This window comes from Rhineura floridana, chromosome 8, assembly GCF_030035675.1.
Source record: "Rhineura floridana isolate rRhiFlo1 chromosome 8, rRhiFlo1.hap2, whole genome shotgun sequence".
NCBI classification, from domain to species: domain Eukaryota; kingdom Metazoa; phylum Chordata; class Lepidosauria; order Squamata; family Rhineuridae; genus Rhineura; species Rhineura floridana.
The window spans coordinates 5,334,367-5,359,889 of NC_084487.1; the positions used below are offsets into that span (position 1 = coordinate 5,334,367).

At 44.3% G+C, this 25,523-nt stretch overlaps 1 protein-coding gene across 3 annotated transcripts in view; it reads left to right on the top strand.

Moving 5' to 3' along the window:
• The first annotated feature begins 6,842 nt into the window (after positions 1-6,842).
• The window catches only part of TASOR2 (transcription activation suppressor family member 2), a 70,789-nt gene continuing 52,108 nt past the window's right edge, over positions 6,843-25,523 (top strand). The window contains exons 1-6 of one of the 3 annotated variants that reach the window (XM_061638051.1): positions 6,843-7,060; positions 7,269-7,580; positions 18,896-18,991; positions 23,506-23,620; positions 23,727-23,746; positions 23,858-23,957. In XM_061638051.1, coding sequence (XP_061494035.1) covers positions 23,595-23,620; positions 23,727-23,746; positions 23,858-23,957 — 146 coding nt within the window. In that variant the 5' untranslated portion in view covers positions 6,843-7,060; positions 7,269-7,580; positions 18,896-18,991; positions 23,506-23,594. Of the gene's footprint in view, positions 7,581-8,069; positions 8,171-18,895; positions 18,992-23,505; positions 23,621-23,726; positions 23,747-23,857; positions 23,958-25,523 lie in introns of those variants that run through there. The other 2 variants (XM_061638052.1, XM_061638053.1) reach the window with 2 other exon arrangements.

Sequence of the window (25,523 nt, forward strand, 5' to 3'; positions counted from 1 at the left end):
TCTACTTTCTTCCTGTTCTTTGTTCCCCACATTCATTTATTTATTTCCCTTCATGCCTTTCTTTCCTTTCTCCACATGTATTGCACAGGCCAGACGTCAATCAGCCTGACGCTGTTTTGCAATGAATTGAAAATATTTTCAGCATCATCGTTATAAATTTCATTTCTGAAGTTCTTCCTATGAGGACACCGGCAGCGATTTCACAATACAATAAAAACCGTATGCAGAACAAATGCTTATATATAAATAAGGTAGAACAGTGGCGTATATAAAAATAATTAAAATAATTATATATACAGAATTGAAACAGTTACATGTATAAAAACAACTGCAAATACATAAAACAATCGCAAATAAATTCAGATAACAGCCAGGATAAAAAATCCCCATAAAGATTGAAAAGGACTCTTTACTTGGATTGTGCTATATAATTTGTTTTGAGATGAATTGGTTGTGCAGTGTTAGTGGCTAGAGTGTTGGTCAAGGGACTGGGAAACCAGGCCCCCCCTACAGACTGGCATGTTCTTGCGGGTGTTTTCTGCAACATGTCCTTGACACAATACTAGTGCATTAGGACTATGTATGTATGTACTGCAGCCCCATGAGGAGAGACTGAAAGAACTGGGCATGTTTAGCCTGGAGAAGAGAAGACTGAGGGGAGATATGATAGCACTCTTCAAGTACAGGAAAGGTTGTCACACAGAGGAGGGCCGGGATCTCTTCTCGATCGTCCCAGAGTGCAGGACATGAAACGGGCTCAAGTTGCAGGAACCCAGATTTCGACTGAACATCAGGAAAAACTTCCTAACTGTTAGAGCCATATGACAATGGAACCAATCACCTAGAGAGGTAGTGGGCTCTCAGACACTGGAGGCATTCAAGAGGCAGCTGGACAGCCAGCCGTCTGTCGGGAATGCTTTGATTTGGATTCCTGCATTGAGCAGGGGGTTGGAGTCAATGGCCTTATAGGCCCCTTCCAACTCTACTATGATTCTATGACTTATGGTGACCCTATGAATAGGGTTTTCATGAGGCTGAGAGGCAGTGACTGGCCCACAGTCACCCAGTGAGCTTCATGGCTATGTGGGGATTCAAACCCTGGTCTCCCAGATCATAGTCCAACACCTTAACCACTACACCACACCTTAACCACTACGCCACACTTACCTAAACATTCTTTCCTAAACATTATGGCATCATGGCGTCCTGAGGAGCAGACGTGTTCACGGAGTGCTCTGCCGTTAACTGCTGTTTATCTGATTTATATTACTCCCTGGCCTCCCTGGCCTCTCTGGTCTTCAGCTTGAGAAGGACATGAGTACAGCAAGTCTAATTTATTTGCATTTTGACATGTTTGCTTATTTGCTTGCTTGTTGAACCTCGCTGGAGTAGTTGGGAGATATTCTAGCTGAAGAACTGCAGCTGGAGGAACTCAGAGGCCTGAACACTATAAGGGAGATAAGGACGCCGGCAACAGCACCAGTAACAGGAATAGTAATAGCTAAGTAAGCTAAAAACAGCTGGTGGAGAGCTAACATCTTTTAGAATGTTTTTAGAACGCTGTAGTGGGAAGAGCTCTGCCTAAGAGTAAACTGGGCAGAGGCACAGCAGAGCTATGCAGAGCTATGCTAAAAGAGCTATGCCTTGGTGGATGACCTACACAGAGAGCTGGACAGGGGGAGTGTGTCCCTGTTGGTTCTAATGGACCTCTCAGCGGCTTTCGATACCATCGACCATGGTATCTTTCTGGGCCGCCTTGCTGGGATGGGACTTGGGGGCACTGTGTTGCGGTGGTTTGGCTCCTTCCTGGAGGGACGAACCCAGAAGGTGGTGCTAGGGGATTCCTGTTCGACTCCTTGGCCATTGACTCATGGGGTCCCTCAGGGCTCAGTTTTGTCCCCCATGTTATTTAACATCTACATGAAACTGATGGGTGAGGTTGTCCGGGGGTTTGGGGTTCGGTGTCATCAGTATGCGGATGACACCCAACTCTATTTTTCCTTTCCACCTAAAGCCAAGGAAGCTGTCCTGGTCCTGAACCGGTGCCTGGCATCAGTGATGGACTGGATGAGGGCGAACAAATTGAAATTAAATCCAGACAAGACAGAGGTGCTCCTGGTTAGTCGAAAGGCAAATCAGGGAATAGGGATTCAGCCTGTGCTGGATGGGGTTACACTCCCCCTGAAGACACAGGTTTGCAGTTTGGGTGTGCTCCTGGACTCAGCTTTGAACTTGGAGGCCCAGGTCTCTGCAGTGGCCAGGAGTGCTTTTGCCCAGCTAAGACTGGTGCGCCAGCTGCGCCCGTTCCTGGAGACGCCTGATTTGACTACAGTGATGCATGCCTTAGTTACATCCTGTTTAGATTACTGTAGCGCGCTCTACGTGGGGCTGCCTTTGAAGACTGTTCGGAAACTTAAACTGGTACAAAGAGCTGCAGCCAGCGTGCTAACTGGGGCTGGTTACAGGGACCATACAACCCCCTTGTTACGACAGCTCCACTGGCTGCCAGTTTGTTTCCGGTCACAATTCAAAGTGCTGGTTTTGACCTATACAGCTCTATACTGCCTAGGTCCAGGCTATTTGTCAGACCGTATCTCCCCATATGAGCCTGCCCGGGTGTTGAGATCCTCAGGAGAGGCCCTTCTCTCAGTCCCAACACCTTCGCAAGCGCGATTGGTGGGGACGCGAGATAGGGCCTTCTCGGTGGCTGCCCCCAGGTTCTGGAACTCTCTTCCTAGGGAAGCATGAATGGCCCCTTCCTTGCTATCCTTCCATCGGCAGGCAAAGACCTTTTTATTCTGACAGGCTTTTGGACTAGAAGATGTTTAAGATAGGGCCTCATAAGGTCTGTTGTATTGTTCTATGGTCCTTTTCTTAATGTTTTAAATTGTCTTAGTATCTTAAGTGTATGTTTTATGGTTTTAATGTTATGAATAGTTTAATTCTATTTTAATTGTATATTTCTGTATGTTTTTTACCTATGTGTAGTTTTTATTTGTAAGCCGCCCTGAGTTCCAGTTTTGGAAAAAGGGCGGGGTAAAAATAAAGATTCATTCATTCATTCAAAGTGCTGATTGTTACTGAAATATTTTGCTGCTGCTTTTCAAACAAGGTTAATATTTTGCTATTTTAATGTTTATAAACTGTATTGTTCTTTTCTGATGTGTATTTTGTATTTGTGTTTATTTTTTGTGAGCCGCCTTGAGGGCCTTTTGGGCCAAAAGGCGGCATAGAAATAAACCGTAACATAACATAACTGTAACATAACATTAGAGGAGGATTTATTCTGATTTAGTTTGTTCCGTGATGCTTCCTCAATGCTACCACGTTATTGCTGTCTGGATGAGCTTTATTACAAGAAAAACGGGACAAAAATAAATCAGAGCATTTGTTGTTTAAAAAATTAATGGGATTTCAGCAGGAAGATACAGGACATTCACTGATTGGAAAGGAAGCAGTGTGACAGCCACCAAACGTTTGCAGGTGCAAACAGTATTGAAAGTCTGCTTGTGTGTGACTGCCCCGATAGCATCCTGCACACAAATCATAATGAATATGCAATAAAATGGACATCTGGAGGGGACTTGGGGGTTTAAATCCTCACTCAGCTATGAAGCTCACTGAGTCACCTTGGGCTGGTCACTGTCTCTTATTCTAACATACCTTACAGGGTTGTTGTGAGGGTAAAAGAAACCATGTATGCCACCTTGAGCCCCTTGGTAGAAAGGTAGGATAGAAATATAGTAATAAATAACACAGACTCATAAAAACACAACCATCTTGGTCCACGGGGAGAAAAAAGCCCTCCAAAATCCACAGCTGGGCAATACTCCTCTATCCAAAGGTCATAAAATAGTGTGTAAGCTTTTGAGTTCTCCAGAACTCTTGATCAGGTGTTACATGAAGCAGCAGTTGTGGGGATCGGGGGGTGGGGAAATACAAAAATTGGGTTTGGTGTTGAAGCCTTGAGATCTGCATTGATCTGAGACACAGACTGAAGATGCAGCAATACCTTCGGCAATTTGTGAATTTTTTCAAAAAAAAATTTCTCATGAAAATTCCTGTGCCTTAGTGCCAATTTCTCCTAATAAATACATTTTTTGCATGCAGTTTTGAATAATGTACACATTTTTGCAAGCAATTTATCCTACTATAATGCATTTTTGTATGTAATCTTCACCAATATATTCATTTTGCGCACTTTCCCCTAACATACACATTCTTGTAACCATTGCTCGGTTGGAGAACCTCATTGCAAAACTTGGATAAGTGCAAATTTCAAGGGATGGCTGTGTTTCCGTTCTCATATCGTTTCTTGAAGTGCAAATTTGATAAATTCGGCTTTCAATGTGAACTAAATGAAATTTCTCCCCCATCCCTAAAGATTGTAGACTGGCTTGGGTCTCCACTAGGGACTGGCACTTATCACCTAAGATTCCAGTATGAAGAAAGAAGAGCCAGTCCTTTTGTTTTGAAAACATAAAGCCCGGATGTTACCCCAATTGATAAATGTGGATAAGATAATCAAAGCATGTACTATCCCTAAATGCCATTAAGGAAAGCGTTAAAGAGATTTCCCAGTGGCACGCCTTGTCTCAGTGTCACCTGGAGACCTAAGAACGTTTCTTACTGCCCTGCAATGTTGTCCAGTCTGATTATCCCCACATTGCAGATTGGGTAGGTGCTGAAGGTGTAGTATGTGATAACATAAGAACATAAGAAGAGCCTGCAGGATCAGGCCAGTGGCCCATCTAGTCCAGCATCCTGTTCTCACAGTGGCCAACCAGGTGCCTGGGGGAAGCCTGCAAGCAGGACCCGAGTGCAAGAACACTCTCCCCTCCTGAGGCGTTAATAACACTGCAATGTGTTGCTATCCTTATATTGTCAGGGGCAGGAAGGGGAGAGGACCGGCCGCAGTAACCTGAGACAGCCAACCTTTAGTGTGGCGGCACCTACACTGTGGAATTCCCTCCCCTTAAATATTAGGCAGGCGCCATCTCTGCTATCCTTTTGGTGCCTTTTGAAGACTTTCCTCTTTCAACAAGCCTTTTAAGTTGAGACCTATCCCAGTCTGCGTCTGTGCTGGAATTGCTTTTTAATATGTTTTATTTAAAAAAAAACAATATGTTTATTAACCCTTTTAAAAAGATGTTTTAAAAGCTTTCTTTAAAAATGTTTTTAAAGATGTTTTGTTTTGGTGTATTTTAGGGTCTGTTTTTTGATGTTTCGATGTGTTTTTAGCGCTTCTGTTTGCTGCCCTGGGCTCCTGGTGGGAGGAAGGGCGGGATATAAAACAAATAATAAATAAATAAACTTATGTAGCCCACCCCCCACCTGCCCTATACATTTAAAGCAGTATGATACCACTTTAAGCAGACATGGCTTCCCCCAATGAATCCTGGGAACTGTAGTGTGTTAAGAATGCGAAGAGTTGATAGGCAATCTCCTATTCGTCTCAGAGTTACAATTCCCAGAGTTCCCTGGGATTGATTGTTAATCCACTCTGGGAATTGCAGCTCTGTGAGGGAAACAGGAGTCGCCTAACAACTCCCAGCACCTTTCACAGACTACAGTTCCCAGGATTCTTTGGGGGAAGCCATGACTGTTTAAAACAGTATGATGCTGCTTTAAATGAGTAGTGCAGATGGGTCCCTCCTGTTGTTTTATCCCCACAGTGCGGATTAAAGGGCGTGGGAACCAGATCATGATGACCCAGAAATGTGATTCACTTTTAATAACCTTATTCTGGTGATTTTGGGGGAGGGGTGGTTGCAGAGACTGAAAGAGAGTGATTTACAACTCTGTAAGGTGGGACAGCGTTGTTAATCCTACTTTGCAGATGGTAGTGAGGTCCGGGGCCAAGGGAGGGTGGCTTATGGAAATCATCAGAACATGCTTGTATACTTGGTGGGTGGGACTGGTCGTCTCTGCTGCATTTTGGATCGGCTAGTTGTTAGTATGGCCCTCCTATGTTGGCTGTTTCACTTTATATTTATGTTTTAAGAGGATACCTTCTTTAATTGTTCTCTGCTGCACTAAAATGTGGGGTTTCTGTTATATTGTTTTGTACTTATTTGTGATATTTTTAGGATGCTGTAAAGGGAACACTTGCAAATTTGAAGCAGCATATAAATTACATAAATAAAAAGAATTTAAAAAAATCCTGCTCCACCCACTTTCATACATACATCTTGACCTCCAAGAACTTTTTCAACAGGGATCCATGGAACTGCAAAATATATTGCTTTGTTGATGAAGCCCAGCCTTAGTACACCTGGTGCTCTCCCATGCTGGCTGGGGCTGATGGGAGTTGCAGTCCAAAACCACTGAAGGGCACCAGGTTGGCAAAGGCTGTTGAAGCCATTTAAAAAAAATGGCCTCAATTTCTCACTTTTCTTTTTTGCACAGTTAAAAACAAACGTGTGCAATTCTGCCTTGCCTTCCAATGCAGTTTCCCCTCTTTTTTTGCCATCGAAGCAACCACATGTTGCTAGCCCCCAATTTTCTCCCCCCTCCCTTTTTTCTTACAATCTGGGCAGGGCAAGTTGCTAGCCCCCAATGGTTTGCCTCCCTTTTTTTCCTTGCAAGAGGAGCACGACAACTTTGGTAGCCCCCAATTTTCTTGCCCCCCTCTTTTTCTTGCAATCGGGGCAATTTGCTAGTCCCCTCCACCCCCCCAATTTTCAGAGCAACGCATCCGCCTTCCTGCCACGCATTCAAGCACTTTGCAAAAAAAAAAAAACAGACACCCAACCCTTTGCAGGAAGTTAAACTGTCCAGGAGCAAGAGGAGGAAGCGAGTCTTTCCGGGTCAGTTTTCACTTTCTTTCTGTCTCCCTCCCTCTGCTGCAAAAGCGAATTTTTCACTTCCTGGGGTCGGCGGATGAACTGCTGCTGCTGCTGCCTCCCCCCTACCCTAAAGGAGACTTGAGCAGTCAAGTCGGACATATTTCCTTTTTTTCTTCAACGCCTTGAAAGCTCCTCTTTTTGGGGGGAGGGGGATGCAGATTTCTGTCTCCTTTCGGCTCCCTCCTCTGAGACAATAGAAAGGCGATGCTGAGGTCAGCTTAAGAGCCAGAACGGCATCTCAGTCGGGGGGGCGACGTCTGCTCGGGTCAGCATTCATGGGCTGAACCTCAAAACGAAGAGGGGGGGGGGAGAAAAACGAGGAGGGTGTAAAAAAAAGTTACCTTTCTGGTTTTCTTTTTGCTAAAAAGATGCGTATTTAATTAATCTCGATTTTGGAGTTGCCTCTTCCATTTTTTTTAGTATTATTATTTTTGGTGGTGCAAAGAGATTGGAGTCGCCCTGAAGCGCCCTCTCCAAAAAAGCAAAGCAACCCAGCACACGGGGGAGAAACAGGCGACCTGACTTGTGCGTCCGTTCTCACGTGAACGAAAGCGGGGAGGTCTTCGGAGCAGTTGCAAAAGGGATGCCAGGGGCTGCGGTGTGAAGGAGCAAGCGGACAGAAACCAGCACCCCCAGATCAGCAGAGGGGAAGGACAGCGCCAGATCCAGCTGGCTCTTCGACCATGGGACATCCTTGGAGCAGACGCCCTCGGATTTTGACACCTGCGGCGGGTGAGTGGGGATGCGGAAGTGCGGGGAAACCCGTGTGGGTCGGGCTGGTTAGTTCAGGCGAGGATCGCTCTCTCTCGTTTTCTGTCCAGCTTCCTTGGAAACAGTCCCCATTTGCGGTGAGTGGCGTTTCCTCTCGGGTCACTACGCATAGGATCGCAGCCTCGCCGCGCGCGATCCTGTGACAGGCGGTCCTCGGGAGCACGCCTCCGCTTCTGCTCATTGGGGCTGAAGTGACGGCCCCACCTCCTCCCCCCCCCGTTCGCGTCGTAGGGATCGCGGGGACCTTTCAGGCGCAAAAGGAGCCCGGCCGGGCAGCGCTCCTGCGCAGGCCCTCGCCTCCCAATTGGGGTGGAGAAGAGCGTGGATCGGAAGGCAGGCAGAATGGGAAAAGTGTGCTGGGCAGAGCTTCTCGCGCAAAAGCTGGCCGGGAGTGAAAGGATAGCTGCGCAAGAGCCTCACCGCGCGCGGAATGAAAGAGAAAGCGAGGATCGGAAGCCGGGAGGGGGAGTAGCTCCGGCGCAAAACGCCACAGGGATGACTGGGGGAGATGCTCAGGAGCGCTTCCCGTCGGCTCGAGTTAGGATTTCTCGGTGGGTTTTTTTTTAATTCCTACATATCACACGATTTCCTTCCTTGTAAACGCAATTTAGACCAAAGGATCCGGATCCAGTGTAGGTAGCGTAGAGCCTTTGCAAAAGTCCCGAACGACTGGGGCTGATCCAGATTGTTCTGGACACGCAGTCTAGCGGGCGTTCTTCAGTGCCGGTTTGGCCACGAGCCGGAGCGGGAGAGAGGAGGAGAACCGGGGGGGGTGTCTTTGCTTCCGATTTGGCCGCGTCCTAAATCAGCAGCAACGCGTTGACTTGACAGCCTGATTTCCCCCCCAGACACGTGCGCTCCTCGAAAGTAAGCCCCGCTGAACCCATGTAAAGCCTGCAAGAGAGTGGCCGCCTTTGCCCCCACCCCCTCCAAATATTCCTACGATTTACAGTTTTTTTTTTTTTAAACCTCATGAAAATTCTCCGGCAGTTTAATGTGCATTTCTCCTGATAAACCATTTTTTGCAGGCACTTTTGACTAATGTGCACTTTTCACAAGCCATTTCTCGTCATATAATGCATTTTTGTACATTATCTCGTATATTCATTGTTATGCACACTTTCCTCTGACATCTGCATTTTGGTAAACATTGGTTGGTTGGAGAACGGCATCGCAAAATTCAGGAAAATGCGCATTTCAAAGGGTGGCTGGGTTTCAGTTCTCTTACTGTTTTGGAAAGTGCACATTTGACAGATTTTGCTTGAAATGCAAACCGAATCGAATTTCTTCCCCATCTCTAGTTGGATCTTGTGGTTTCTGGATTTGAAAAAACAGCAAACCTCTATTATTTATTTACTTTCCCACCCTTTTATTGCTTTTAAAGTTGTGTGGTGTAGTGGTTAAGGTGCTGGACTATGACCTTGGAGACCAGGGTTCAAATCCCCACACAGCCATGAAGCTCACTGGGTGACCTTGGGCCAGCCACTGCCTCTCAGCCTTAGAGGAAAGCAATGGTAAACCACCTCTGAATACCAGCTTACCATGAAAACCCTCTTCATAGGGTTGCCATAAGTCGGAATCAACTTGAAGGTAGTCCATTTCCATTTTCAAACATTGCATTCCATTTAGACATTTTTGTTACTATATACGTTGCTCTGTGAACTCTGCATAGGGTTGAGATTTTGACTCAAGACATTTTTGAAATAAAGAAAATAAAGAAACAAACCTCAACACTTTTTAGTCTTAATTTTGCTTTTAACTGATAACAGACTGATTATTTATCATTAGAAATTCAAAATGGTGTGTATGTGTGTTTGAAGCCCTGTTGTCCATTAATGAGTCTTTTGTGCTAGCAAAGTTGACATTAATCTGTGTACTTTGTTTCAAGTGGTGTATTGTAAGCTGATTTTTAAACAGTAATTGAATTGTGTGCAAGAGAAAATTCAAATGTTCTTTACATAGCTTCAGAGTATCACTTGTACAGAGACATTGATGTGGGGGAAAAGAAGATCAATTTACTAAAGTGCAATAGAATATAGTTGACCCAGTTTTTGTGTGTGCGTGAGGAACAGTTGAATAAATGTGTCACAGATTTGGCGAGGGTTGAAGTGTCTGAAGCCTCCCAGAACTTGATATGAACTCATTGTGTTGATTTTTGTGTGAATTGTAAGCAGCTTTTGGAGTCATTTAAACATTTACAGCAAACCGTGGTTTATTGTGATAGTAATGAACATAGCCTCCTCCTAGGCTTCCCTTTCCTCCTCTGCTGTGGCTGTGAAGAGGTTGGAAGCTTTCACTTCCAATTTCAGTTAACCACCATTATGTCTGAACCCTACAATGTGGTTACCCAAACTGGCTTGATGAAACAAACCATAGGCTAAGATTGGCTTGCTTCAAGCCAACCATAGTTAAGATTAACCACAGATTGTGGTGTTCAGCTGACACAATGGGCTGCAGTTGACTGGAGACAGAAGCAGAAGCGCGAACCTCCTTGCGGCCATCCTGGAGGTGGGGAGGCTGTCTTGGAGGTGTGTGAGCACGAGGAGAGGTTAGACTTGTTCCTGTGACAATAAACCACGGTGTGTGTGTGTGTGTCTAAAAGTGATATATGAAAATCTAATCAAAGAGCTCATAGTTTAGTGGTAGAACACATGCTTTGTATGCCCTAAACATTTTAACATTTTAACATCTACTTTTAACACCTACATCTATCACTCACAATCTTAATATTTTAGTAATTTTAACATTAACATCTTAAACAGCTTAATATTTTAACTGATTTAATACGTTTTTATACTTAACATTTTAGGATTGTGTCTGTAGTTGTCTATGTGTTTAACTATGTTTAGTTATTTTGATATATTGTTTGATATATGTTTTTAATTGTATACTGGATGTTTTTATGCTGTGAACTGCCCAGAGAGCTTCGGCTATTGGGCGGTATAAAAATATAATTAATAAAATAAATAAATAAATAAATAAATAAATTCAATCTGCAGGATCCCAAGTTTGGAAAAAGGATGAGGTAACAGGAGATGGGAATGAACTCTCTTTTTGCGAGCCTGGAGAGCCGCTGCTAGGTCACATTAGACAATTATGGGATAGATTAGCTTTCTTCAGCCTTCAGCCTGGTGCCCTTCAGCTGTTTTTGACTACAATTCCCATCAGCCCCAGCCAGCATGGCTGTGGAGAGCGTAGTCCAAATCATCTGGAGGACGCCACATTTGGGAAGTCAACCTGGGAAAGAGTTGTACCTCAGGAGTAGAGCATCTGCCTTGTGTGTAGAATGTCCTGGTTCAATCTCCGGCAACTCCAGATAGGGTTGGGAGAGACCCCTGCCTGAAACCTTGGAGAGTTGCCGCCAATCAGTGTAGACAGTATTGAGCTAGATAGACCAATGGTCTGACTCCCCTCTAAATTTCTCTCCATGTCAGGAAAACTACCACCTGCTAAATTTCCGTATCAGGCTGCTGGAAAGATGCAGGTCCAGTGTTTCTCTTTTCCATGCTTTCACTGGCGCATTCCTGAGGCCCCATGTGCACTACATGTTGAAAACAGTATCATACCACACTAAACAGTCATGTCTTCCCCCACAGAATTCTGGGAACTGTCGTTTGTTAAGGGTGCTGTTAGGAGATCCCTTGTTCCCCTCAGAGAGCTACAGTTGCCAGAGTGGTTGAACACTCAATCCTTTTTCCTAGGGAATTCCGGTAATTATAGATCTGTGAGGGATCTCCTAACAACTCTCAGCACCCTTAGCAAATTCTGGTTCCCAGGATTATTTGGCGGAAGCCTTGACTGTTTAACGTGGACTGATACTGCTTTACATGTATAGTGTGGATGGGGCTTGCATTTACTGCAGTCTTCAATCTGCCCAGGTGACCTTCCTTGCATTTGAAGCTGCCAAGGGTGAGGTCTTCAACCTCTGCGCCCTGTGAAACCTTACGCAGCATGGTCGCCTTGCCCAGCAAGCGTCAGTGAGGAGCATTAGTCCATGGAGCAACAAGTGCCTTTCTGCGAGATCTAGCCCTCTTGCTTTCTTAAGACTTCATGGCCCTGCTTCCCTTCACTTATTTTGCAGAGAATGAAAACCAGCAGCGAGTAAAGGCCTTCTCTTTGTTATTTTTCTTTCTAATGATGTATTGTGGTCTGTAAGCAATGGTACTAATTGGCATAATTTGAGAATTCATTGTAAGCACGCTGTGTAGATGGGTAATAACATAGTTGCCGAAATTGTTGTAGTCCTGGGAGACTTAAGTGGAATGGATGTGTCCCTCGGGTTTGTTTGCACTGAGAAATCATTAAGGCTCCCTTTGTGAACCGCATTTGCATAGGCGTAAGTTCCACTGAACTGGGTCAGCTGTGACTCACTTCTTGCGTTTAGGACATCTGGGTAAGTTGCAGTCGTTGCCGACCTGCCAGTGGTGGGCAAAGCAATAAGCCCTGACTGATTCTCACATCCCTCCCTATCCTCCATCCATGCAAGTAAGGAGAGTTCTGAGGGCCTGATAGAGAGGCCTGGAGGGCCACACCTGGCCCCCGGGCCTGAGCCTCGGGTTGGCTAGCCCTCATAGAAGTACTAGCCGCCTGTCCTCGTCAGGCTCCTGTTTTTCCAGCTGTTTTAGACAACTGGCCTGAGAGATTCTGGCCTGGGGGAAATACACACCTTTCTTGTCTAGAGGTGGGAGCAGTTGCCCCATAGACCTAGTGGCCTGGGCCTCTCATAGCCCTTCTGGGTTTGGAGTGGTGACAATACCTCCCTATCCATCATGTGAGCTAGAAAATGGCTCTGTAGACGGCAAGTTCAGTCTTGGCATCTCCAGGTGGGGCTGGGAATATCCCCGAGAGAGACACTGCCAGTTGATGTAGATGATACTTAGCTAGATGGACCAATGGTCTGACTCCATATAAGGCAGCTTCCACCCTAAGAATCTTTTAGGTTCTTTTCATCAGAGCTTGGAAAAGTTACTTTTTTGAACTACAACTCCCATCAGCCCAATCCAGTGGCCATGCTGGCTGGGGCTGATGGGAGTTGTAGTTCAAAAAAAGTAACTTTTCCAAGCTCTGCTTTTCATAGCATTAGATTCTGTGCTCTGGTGTAGCTGCAAGTTCCAAAGTGCAGGGTCTGTTTGTGTTAATCACAGCCACCTCCTCCCTATGTTTTGCTGCTGAATTGAGAGTAAGATCCTTGTTAATCCCTTCTCCCACAACAACAGACATCTTAGGAACTAATCAGCATGAAAGGGGAGGGTTAGCTACTGACAAGAGTCTTCTTGGGCTGACCCACCTCCTTTCACTCAGATTGGCTACAATCCACAGGAAAGGACAAGGAAGCATGTTATAAGACTCTTCTTAGTGGCTAACACACTCCCCTTTCATGCTGGTTGGCTTGCAGGATATAGGAGACATAGGGATCCTGCTGGGACCCTGCTCCAAAAAAAGTAAAGGGTCTAAGGATCCCCTGTCTGTGCTAGATGCCTCTGTTATTCCGTGTTGTGCTAGGAAGATTACTAGAAACACAGTTTCAGTTACTAGTTTCCATTCAGCGAAATCAGATAACTCTGTGGCAAGCATGTGCTGCCTAACTGAAGTCCCTTGTTATTTGAAGTAGTCAGATAATTTTGAGAGATACTAGTGAATATGGAAAAAGGAATCACAGTTCTGTTTTTACCATAGATGGTTGGTGATGTAAAGTTTGAACAATTATATTACAAGAAAAGTCTGCGTCTGTGTTGGAATTGCTTTTTAATATGTATTAAACTTTTTTAAAAAGTTTTTAAATCTTGTTTTATTTTAATATATTTAAAGTCTGTTTTTATTATGTTTTAAAGAGTTTTTAGTGCTTTTGTTTGCCGCTCTGGGCTCCTACTGGGAGGAAGGGCAGGATATAAGTAAGTAAGACAAGTTAACACAGTGTAGTAGAGTTAATAGAGGGGTGATGAAATCTGACAACTTTGAAACTACTTGGTGGCCTTTTCTCACTTACCTTACATCTCCAGGCTGCACTGTATGACCTCCTGAAAGTCACTTACCTTTTTGTTGGACATCAGGAAAAACGTCCTAACTGTTAGAGCCATACGACAATGGAACCAATGACCTAGAGAGGTAGTGGGCTCTCGGACACTGGAGGCATTCAAGAGGCGGCTGGACAGCCATCTGTCGGGGATACTTTGATTTGGATTCCTGCATTGCGCAGGGGGTTGGACTGGATGGCCTTACAGGCCCCTTCCAACTCTACTATTCTATGATCTCCCATGCTACTAAGACTTAATTCACGGTCCCTGGTGGCTTTTAAGTGCACTTAATCTGTTTTTCCTGTTTGAGTCTGCATTATGTGTCTCTTACATGATATATCTACTGTTTGTTTACTGACTGTTACTCTCAATATTTTTCTTGTACTATTATGTTCTACTTTGTATTACCTTTTGGAAAATGAAAATTTAATAAAAATGAAAAAAACAAAACAAAACTACTGCAAGGGCCCCGCCCCGCCCCTGGATAATTTATTTATATCACACATTTTTTCTAAGAAGCTCAGGGTGGCACACATGGTTTTTTTATCCTCGCAACAACCCTGTGAGGCATGTTTTTTTAATCCTCACAGCAACCCTGTGAGGTAGGTTAGGCTGAGAAACAGTGACAGGCCAAAAGTTACCCAGTGAGTTTCATGGTTGAGTGGGGATTTGAACTCTGGTCTCCCATGTTCGAGTCTGACACTCTAACCACTATGCTACACTGGTTCTCAGCAGAGATACTGATGGCAAATACAGTTTTGTGCACACCTTTTATAGATTAATAATCCAGAATAACATGAAAGTTTGCCTGTCCAGCGGCGTGGTATGTTTGCAGAATTAGATTGACAGAGCAAAACAGATTTACATTTGAAAAATCAAATTAGATGCTTTAAAACTGCATTTTTGCAGTGTGAAATTACGAGGAGCCACTTGCTTTAAACAATGTCCGTTGCCTAGTATTGATATAGTTTGTCTTGTCTCTCTGGTACGGAGCTTGCGTGGTAGTTGGAACAGAATAGTTTCACTTTGGTTTCTATTTTCATTGGTTTCACTTTCCACTTCTCAGTACTATATAGAAGCATGAAGCATGTTTTTCCCCCGTGATAAAAAAGCAGAATCTACAAAATGAATATTAACATCTTTTTTAACTCTGAATTTGAAACTTCAGTGAAACACTGGGGAGTGGGGAATCTAGAAGTGACCAGTGAATGTTGATTTTGTTGTGAGTTTTCTTCTGTGTATAACCTCAATATACAGTGTATGCTCCTTTCAGTACAGCCCTAGGACAATTTCATTTCTGTATGTGGAGTTTGGAATATGCTAACATTTTTTTAAAAGGACTGGGCAGATTCATGGAGAATTGGCCTATCAAAAGTTATTAGCTATGATGGGTGGGGGGGGAGTAATGGAATATCCAGGTGCAGTAGCAGTATTGCTCTGAATACCAAAGGCTGGGAATAAATCAGAGAGGGTTGTTGCCTTCATAACATGCTTGTGAGTCTCCCAGAAGCTGATGGATGCAGGATGCTGAACTGGATGGACCTTGGATTCAATCCAGCAAGGCCCTTTGATTTTTAAATAGATGGTAGTTATTAGAACCTGATAGCCTGATTTTAAGATCTGCTGAGCCAGTGAGCAAATGGCAGACAGTGCTGGAATTCTGTAAGCTACCTGGAACATTCTGCGTCACACATGGATGGTGGAAACTGGGGAAAATTAAAAAGGTGCCAGTATGCAGATGGACACAGAACTAAAGGAACACCTGAAAAGTGTAGGCTTCATACTGAGAAACTGGCACAAGCCTATTTAGTTAATTAATTTAATTTATTTAAGAGGATGTATTTGCTGCTTTTGGACTAGAAGCTGTGTAAGATAGGGCCTCATAAGGTCTGTTGTATTGTTCTGTGGTCCTGTTCTTAATGTTTTAAATTGTTTTAGTATCTTAAGTGTATGTTTCATGGTTTTAATGTTATGAATAGTTTAATTCTATTTTAATTGTATATTTTTGTATGTTTTTTACCTATGTGTAGTTTTTATTTGTAAGCCGCCCTGAGTTCCAGTTTTGGAAAAAGGGCGGGGTAAAAATAAAGAGGAGTAATAATAATAATAATGATAATAAATCATCAAAATCCCTAAGTGTGTTACTAAACCTATAAAACAGACATTAAAATGGCAGATAAAACCAGATGTTAAAAATATTTCCCGTCCCCAATGTAAAAAATCCCAGCAGTTTTAAAAATATACATTATAAAATAAAATTAGATATTGAAATGTCAGATTTCCATGTTTGGATAGGTGTGCCTAAACAAAAAAGTTTTTAGGAGGTTCCAAAATCAGTACAGCGAAGATGCCTGCCTAATGTTGACGTGCAGGGATTCCCAAAGTGTAGGTGGTGCCACACTGAAGGATCGATTCTTTAAAAGTGCAGAACAAACATTATGTGGTATTTCCACCTGCTGTGTTTTGTGACTCATTCCTTCTCCTGAAAACCCCCTCTCATATTGGTGCTAAAGGCTGAGCTGCACGCATAGCGAAATCCTGTGTTAGAGTACAATAAAATGTAAATGTACTGCCTTCAAGTTGATTCCGACTTATGGCAACCCTATGAATAGGGTTTTTATGAGGCTGTGACTGGCCCAAGGTCAGCCAGTGAGCTTCATGGCTATGTGGGGATTCGGATCGTAGTCCAACACCTTAACCACTACACCACACTGGCTCTCATTAGAGTACAATACTACCTTTAAAAAAAATGCTTCCCCACTTGAAAAGATCTCCCTGCCTACAGAAAACTAACATCTCAGGGATATGGTTGTTGTTGTTATGTGCCTCCAAGTCGACTACGACTTATGGCGACCCTATGAATCAGCGACCTCCAAGAGCATCTGTCATGAACCACCCTGTTCAGATCTTGTAAGTTCAGGTCTGTGGCTTCCTTTATGGAATCAACCCATCTCTTGTTTGGCCTTCCTCTTTTTCCCAGCATTATGGTCTTTTCTAGTGAATCAGGTCTTCTCATTATGTGTCCAAAGTAGGATAACCTCAGTTTCATCATTTTAGCTTCTAGTGATAGTTGTGGTTTAATTTGTTCTAACACCCAATTATTTGTCTTTTTCGCAGTCCATGGTATCCGCAAAGCTCTCCTCCAACACCACATTTCAAATGAGTTGATATGAGGGATATGGTTACGTGAGGATATTTTCCCCTGATATATTCTGCTTGGGAGAACTTTCTCAAAAATGCAGTTGCTCCAACCTGCAGTCTAAAGCGATAACCATCCAGAAAGCACTCTAAGAAAACCACATGATAAACTTGCAGCTGTTCTTCCACGTGGGAGAATTGGCTCCCTCGGAAAATGACTCCCTCATTCTTAATTGCTCTGTATGTAATGGTCAAGGTCTAGCCGTCGCCCATCCTCGTGACTCATTTCCTTTTTACTGGGTCCTTCCTGATTCCTCTGCTGTTCTTAATAGCCACGTTGTGCTCCCTGAGGTACCTGTGGCCAGCCACACCTTAGGGCGTGGGGCAGGGAGCGCAGAGAAAAGTGGCTGTCTGTCCCGTTAGCAGGCTCACACTTGCTCCTCAAGATGCCCCCAGCGACAGCCCTTCTGTTCCAGGGAACGCAACTGTCCACTGCCCTGGACTGTGTAAGGAAAGCAGGCTAGGAATGGCTCCCCTGAGACGCAAAGGGTTGTCTCTGACTAAGGCATACTCAGGAGTAGACCCACCCACTGAAATCAAGATCTCCGCTTAGGAGGCACGGCGTCAGTGGGCTGACGTAGGCCGCGTTCAGACCATACATTTATTCCACTGTTGTTCCACTTTTAAGCAGTCATGGCTTCCCCCAAAGATTCCTGGGAAGTGTAGTTTGTGAAGGATGCTGAGAGTTGTCCGGAGACCCTGGTTCTCCTCGCAGGGCTATAGTACCCCAAGTGGCTTAATAATCAATCTCTCTTCCTAGGGAATTCTGGGAGTTGCAGGTCCTGGCAACGCTCAGCATCCGTCACAAACTGCACTTTCCAGGAATCTTTGGGGGAAGCCATGACTGTTTTAAAATGGAATAATAGTGGAATACGTGTACAGTGTGAATATGGCCTTAAGGTGACTGATATCATTGGGTCTGTTCTTGAGTATAATTGAGTCAGATGTGACCCAAACCAGCTCAGCGCCGGCAGTGTCAGAAATCAGACTCCATGGTCTTTAGCTTTCTGGCCTAGCCTCCTAATCTCCTACGTGCCTCCGTCTTCCCAGACACTTAAAATTGGCCTGCTTTCTCTCTTGCTTTGGGCCAATTGCCAGAAAAGCAAGTGGCAAGGCCATCTTTCTCCTCCTCCACGCCCTTTGCCTGTTAGCTGTTGCTTTACCCCTCGTAGGTGAATAGGCCTGGAAAAAGTCACTGTCTCTCAAAGGGGGCCTTGATGTCTCTAACTCTGCCCCATGGCTATCCAAGCCCATCAGGCTTCTCAATGACCCTTGTCAAAGCGGCTCACGTCTATGTGTGTATTTATTTATTTATTAAATTTGTATCCCGCCCTTCCTCCCAGAAGAAGCCCAACCAGCTAGCCAGATCTAGTTCCTCACCCCCTGACTTAGGGTAACAAATAATAAAACTTTATGATAATTGATAGATTAAATTCTCTTTAAATCAAGGCTCTCTGTATGCTGTGATTCTGTAGGATCACAGATTGTGGTACTGGGCCAAGAGTCTCGCTTTCTGAGAATCTCTCTCTTTTTTTTAAAGCAAGGTTCTAGCCCTGATGGCAATAGATGTTAGCTTGCACGTGTATACGCAGTGTCTGCTAAAATCTCAGACACCAAAGAGGGGCCAAATAAGTGAGCAGCAGTGAGTGACCTGCATTGCACCAGCTTGGCAAAGGCTGCTGCACTCATGTGTTAATCTCCCAGTTAAGCCTAACTACCAGTTAAGCCTAATTGCACCTTTTCTTTCCCTATAACTAGCCCAACCAGAACCAGGTACACAAAATGGCAGACTACATTACCGGGGGGAAAAAGGAATTGTGCAAATGCTTTGATTTGGATTCCTGCATTGGACTTGATGGCCTTATAGGCCCCTTCCAACTCTACTAATCTATGATTCTATGATTTATGCAGGGTGCAGAGTTTGTATTTCCTTAGCACTAAATTTGGAACGCCTGGGTGAGAATTTTACTTTCCCTTTCTAAAGCATTGTATACATGCTGTTGTCCATCATCTCGGTAATGAAAAATTGGGTGTTTCTGATTCATTTCCCTCTGTCCAATGCAGGGCACGCTTTTCTTCAAACGAAAGAAAGTGAGCTACTGTACCAGGGAAGAACTTGAGGAGACCTGCGTTTTCCTCCTGCTGTGTAACAAAACACAGGTAAAACTTAACGTTTGCTCAAGCCCAACAGGCATCAATCAATGTTGTTGCTTCAAACGTGGCTCCTTGCAAGGGGAAGGCCGTAGACTGACTCGTAGCCACTTTTAGTTTCAATTTGTGGTTGGTGCTGGCAGCGATGGGACTTTGATCGTTGCTGTACAATACCAGGGAGGAGTTATCTGGATTGAGAGCAGCCCTTTTGATTTTTGTTTCATTGTGCTGAAGCTCACTGAACTAGTACAGGTGGTCTCAGTGCCTGGCAAATAGAGCAAGTAAACAAATCCCTCTTAGAAACACTCGGCAGAATGAAATTTGATGTGGCTCTGTCTTTCTAGTGTGGCGTCCTTCACATGTTTTGGACTACAGCTGCCATCAGCCCCAGCAAGCATACCTGTGCTGGCTGGGGCTGTTGGAAGTTGTAGCCCAGAACATCTGGAGGGCACCAGTTCGGCAAAAGGTACTGCACTAGTGTGTCGATCTCCCAGTTAAGCCTAATTGCTTGGCATGTGAGTCTTTCAAGATGGTGGCCCTGGTCAGCCCATGCCTATGAACATTGCTTGAACTGTGTATTGGGCTGCAGTGTTAAGAAACAGGCCTGCAGTCAGTGGTGGCTAGTGCTCAATGAGACTGGTAGGGCGGAAGGCAGGAAGAGCCACAGTGGGTGGAGCCAGAGCTAATGACAGGCAGAGGAACCCCACCTGATTGGCTGTAAGACGGCAGGCAGGTGGGGGCTGGCTGAATGCAGGCTGAGGTTGGTGGGGAGTGCCCCATTGGCCCTTATGGACCAGCTTCCACTGTCTGTGGACCCCCTGACCTGCGCTGAGTACCCACTGTGCAGCCAGCGAGGACCTGCAACCCTCACCCCCCCCTCAATAATATTTCCATTCCCCTCCCTAAATGTTAGACTTTTATTAAGGAAACAAACAAAAAGCAAGTCTCTAGTCACTAGGCCTTTGTCCTGCCCGAACTAGAGGAATTCAGGCTCGGACACCTCTGCAGTTTTTTCTTTGATTGGAGTGAGAGAAAGTTTCAGTTCAGTGTGCTTCATGAATCTACCTACGACTTACAACCTCAGCATCCCTCTCTCACTAATTAGGCATAAGTTGGCAGCAATAAGATGTTGACTCAGCAACTAACCCTTCCCCTGTGCCCAGCTTAAATAGGGCAGAGCAGGCTTCCTGCTTGCGTGTACCCCGGGTCACTGCTGGGTGCACAGGCGTAAGCGCAGACTCCTCCTGAGCTGGGATTGTTGAATCTCCCTCCACATTCGCCTCCTGGACTGGGGCGAAGGCGGGGTCTTGGTCTCAGTCCCGTTCTCTCCCTCTGTGGGGGGAGGGCTGTCCGGCGGCAGAGTGGGTGCTGGGAGAGGTGCCGCGTTAGGCAGAGGAGTGCCAGGCGGGTCTGGTTGTCTCTCCAGGGGGGTGTCTGCTGGAGATGAGCCATCAACATCCGGAGCAGGGGCCACTTCGATGTTCTGCCTGTTGCTGGGGCCTTCCCCGACTGGAACGTCCCAGTCCAAGTCCTCCCCACCCCCCTCCTGCTCGCCAGCCCACCCCCTCCTAGCATGGCTCATGACAGCCGTAAACTTAGGCTGCATACCCACCATATCTTTAAACTGCAGGTAGCACTTTTTGTTTTATTTATTTATTTATAAAAATATTTCTATACCGCTTTTTTGTTATAAATGTCAAAGCGGTTTACAACACATTAAAAACAACAACCATAGGTTAAAAAAACATAAAAAATACAATAAAAACAAAGGTCAAATGGTTTTTTGGGGGGGGTTCTTGGCCTTTTGGTGGTTGCTTTTCCCGAAAGCACTTGACCACAATATTTCTGGCTGCAGGCCCCTTCTCATCATGGCTGAGCCCCACCTTGCCTTCCTAGGTAATTGCCCCTCTCTTTGCCACATGTTTCAATTTTAGTGCTAATGCGAGCCCCATATCTGATTTAGGCCTCAGAGCTGAGGGCTGTTGCTCTTTCCTTCGTTCAGGGGCAAAGACTACCCTCCCTTCTCTTGTCTTCCCCCCAGATCAGAGAAAGCCTTGCTCATTGGGGGGCATGTCGATAGCCCAGCCTTACTACCCCCACTACTAGTTCTTTTTGTCTCCTGAGCTGGTTTGTACACGATGCTCAGCAATAGTTTATTTTAAACCATGGGTTAGTTGTGAATGTGCTTCCCCTTTTTCCGTAGTGTGGATTCCTACAGGATACCTCCCATAGCACCTTCACACTGTGGTATGGCTTTTTGTGCTGTGCAAGTTATCTACATGACACAACATGCCACGTACAGTAGGGCCCCGCTCATTCGGCGGGTTACGTTCCAGACCCCCGCCTAAAAGCGAAACCCGCTGAAAAGCGGAACTCATTCAAAAGAATGGTGCTTGACGCCCGAAAAACGCAATAAAAGTGGAACGAGCACCGTATGAGTGGGGCCTTACTCTGATTGAAAGCCACTGTATTAGTGCAACGCCGCAAAGCAGGACCCTACTGTCCTAAGGATTGTTTATGCTGCAGGGTGGGTGGGGGAAGCCTCTCCATTATTAAACCATAGTTTAAAACAAACTATGGTTTAACATGACACGTGGGCGTGGCTTTTCTGAAAAGAGACAGCCTTTAGGCTTCTCCGTCCCCCTTCCCCCAATTCCAGGCATATGAGGCACCAAAAAGGAGCCTGGAGGCTTGCGGCCTCTTCTTAGGCCCCACCTCTACCCACCTGCAGCCCATCTTGGCTGATTACTGGTTAGGCTACTCACGAGCAAGTCACTGGGCTAGTGGCGTCTTCCCCACAACTGGCAACAAGGATTCTGAACCAAGGGAGGCTGAAGGTTCTCGCTGGGAGGAGGAGATGGGCCCCTCCTCACAAGTAACTGACATGATTCTAGAAGATTCTCTTGCCTAGCGATGGGCAAGCCCAACTTTGTCTCCCTGGTTGGGGAAGGAAGCTGTGTGTGCGATTGTATCTCCGGCTCCAGGTTTCTGTTGCCAGTTTTGCTAAATTTCAGGGAAGCAGCCAGACGCTGTGAAAAATGCTTCGCCTTCCCCAAAGTATTAAGGAAAATGTATCCCAGTCTAAATTATCTTTGTTGGAGATGTAAGTCTTCAAGTGCTGAGATCTATCATATTTTGAGGGGGCTTGAGTCCTCATATCCCAGCCTGATCACTGAGATCATCTGGAGAAGTGCTGTTACTTGACCCCCATGTTACAGAGGCACAACTGGCCTCACCTAGAAGTTCAGCATTTAGTGTCACTGGTCCCAAGCTGTGGAACACACTTCCGGCAGAGATCCGGCAGGCACCCTCTCACTTTTGATCTTTGGGTGCCTCTTGAAGACTTTTGTTTTAATGTCGACAGGCCTATGTAACTGTGTAAACATCAGCCAGTAATTTTAATGATGGTTTTTTAAAAGTTGTTTTTTTGTGTGTGTTTTATATTTAGGAGAGAGCCAGTGTGGCGTAGTGGTTAAGGTGTTGGACTAGGACCTGGGAGACCAGGGTTCGAATCCCCACACAGCCATGAGCTCACTGGGTGACCTTGGGCCAGTCACTGCCTCTCAGCCTCAGAGGAAGGCAATGGTAACCCCCCTCTGAATACCGCTTACCATGAAAACCCTATTTGTAGGGTCGCCATAAGTCGGGATCGACTTGAAGGCAGTCCATTTCCATTTATTTATATTTAGGAACATACTGTAGGAAGCTGCTTTATAGTGAGTCAGACCCACAAGAACTGACAGCAGCTCTTTAGGGTTTCAGGCAGGACTCTCTCCCAGCCCCACCTGGAGACGCTGGGGATTTACACTGTTTGGTTATGCTGAAGACTTAACAATTAAAGAACATCGAGACTAATCGTGTATTTGTTTACAGCAGCTCAAATGGCTATAGCTCAGGCTTGCAAAAAGTCCAAAATACCGAAAATAGAGGACTGGCTATTAAAATCTAGGATGTGGTTCAAATAATTAAATGAAGCCTTTATTTCTTGCTGGAATGAGAAAATGCGGGAGAAAGTAAACGCTTCTATACTATTGGGGAAAATATAAATTGAACAATTTTGGGAAAGTTACTTTGTGTCTGCATTGTTTATTATTCCTATTTATAAGTGTGTGTGTGTACTTTTATGTGTTTATCTGCATTTTGTATTTGTGTTTATAAATATAATAATACTTATCTTCACACATGAAATTGTGTTGGGGGACTTGGGTGCACACCTGTAGTGCAGCGTGCGGTCTGAATTTGGGAACACACCTTTATGAGGGCTAGTGTATTGTGAGCATGGAGGTCTCCAGTTTTAATTCTCGCGTCAGCCATGGTCTTCCCATCTGCAATGTTTGTATTGTACCTTGTCTTCTCATCTGCGATATCAGGGTCCTAACACTGGCCTACCTTACAGGGTTGCAGTTCAGATTATTGTGATAATGTCTGTAAGGTGTTTGGGACACATAGAAAGGATTGCATGCATTCTAAAAATCATCATAATTATTATAATTATTATCATTCTTTTTGTTTTCCCCCCCCAGTGATGCTTGTATGAATTTTCTCATTGTGGATCTGTTGAACGTCCTGCCCCTATGTAACGTAAGCTCCTCAGTACCGTGAGCCTCAAAGAATGTCGCCATTAAACCACAAGAGCTTGTAAGCAACTTTAAATAATTCTATAGAAGTAAGACATTTGTGCTTTAATTTCCCGTGTGTATTTAAAATAGCTTTTCCCCTCTCTTTTTCCTTTTCCTGACTGTAGAGCTGAATGTAAGACAAAAGGTAAGATCAACCAATGCTGGTTTGGAATTCTGTTCATTTTTGGAGTATTTCTCTTTTATTTCATTGTAATTTTAATATCCGTCCCTGCTTCCCGGTTTTGAAAATGTTTAGCACTGTATCGTGCCTGGAAAGGACAGCTGTTCATTCAGGAGCAGCGAGTGTGTGACATCATCCTTCGGTCGCCCTTTAGTGACTGCATCCCAGCACAGCTGTGAGTGTGATTATTAATTTCTCTATTTTCTGTGTGTCTGTATTAGAGGAGCAAGAAGGAAAAGGAGATAATTATTTATTTTATTTTTATTTATTTTAACAAAATTTATATACTACTTGATTGTAAATAGAACCTCAAGTGCAACAACAACAAAAACCCATTCAAACTATGAATATGAATAAAAGACAGCTAAAAACAGGATTTTTTTTCCAAGTTAAAATCTGCAACAAGCTAAAAACAGATTAAAACACATGTCAACTTCTACATGTCTGGATAGGCTTGCCTGAACAAAAATGTTTTTTTAACAGGAGACAAAAAGAGTACAGTGAAGGTGCCTGGTGGGTATCAATAGGCAGGGAGTTCCAAAGTGTATGTTGTGTTTTTTTAATTAATTTTTAAAAATATTTGCACACTTTGCATTGAGCTCAAAGTGACTTGCAATAATGACAGAGCATTAACCCCCCCGGCATTTCCATCAATATAATTATGTCAAAAACAACACATGGGAACTCTTAGACTCAATAAAACTCACCCAGATAGACATTTTAAGTAGTGGAAGTACTCGGCTACAAATGTTCGTTTGGCAAATACGTGGTGTGCATGTCAGAATGCTTATCATTTTATTTATTTATTTATAAATATATTTGTATACCGCTATTTAGTTAAAAACTTCAAAGCAGTTTTATAACAAGTTAAAAACCAACAACCGTACGATAAAAAGCATTAAAAATACAATTAAAACAAGGTCAGCTGTTGCAGAAAGGCATGTTCTTAACTGCCTGCATAAACCTGGCGAAACAGAAAGGTTTTCAGCAGGCGTTTGAACGCTAAAGCAGAGCATTCCAGAGAACCGGGCTGATGACACTGAAGACTCGATTTCGTGTTGATGTTAAATGAGCCTCGCTAATCAAAGGATGATCAGACCCATTCCTGCAGATGATCTCAGTGGAAATATAATGGAAATGATAGGTTGCACACTGAGACTGCCTTCAAGGCTGGTCTTGTTTTAATGTGATTGAGGAAAACATTCCCAGTAACTTGAAATTCTTAACTGCAACAAAATTAGTAAGAGAATGTAAATGAAACTTTCACAAGCCCCATCCATAAGGGCATGACTGCTGAAATGTCTAGAGGTGGCAGAAATAGACAAGGTTTTTTTTATTTAGTTCTGGGGAGAAATGGAAGTCTTCAGACTGATAAGTTTGTAGAGAAATGGACTTGCTGAATCATTTACTGAAATGCACATTATGAAAATGTAAGGCTTGAAAGACATTTATTCTTGTGAACAGTGGTTTATATTATTTGAATCAAATATAAGAAACTGGGGAAAAACACAATAGAATATCAGTAAAGCAAAAAACCAAAACCAAAACCCAGGTCTATAAACAATTGATGCAGTTCAATACAAACTCCATAATAATTTTATTGGAAATGACTGTTGAGCACCAGCCTGCTGCTAGTTGACATCATCTGGTAGCATGTTTTGGGAGGGCCATAGCTCAGCGGCAGAACATCTGCTTTACATGCAGAAGGTCCCAGGTTCAATCCCCAGCATCTCCTCGTAGG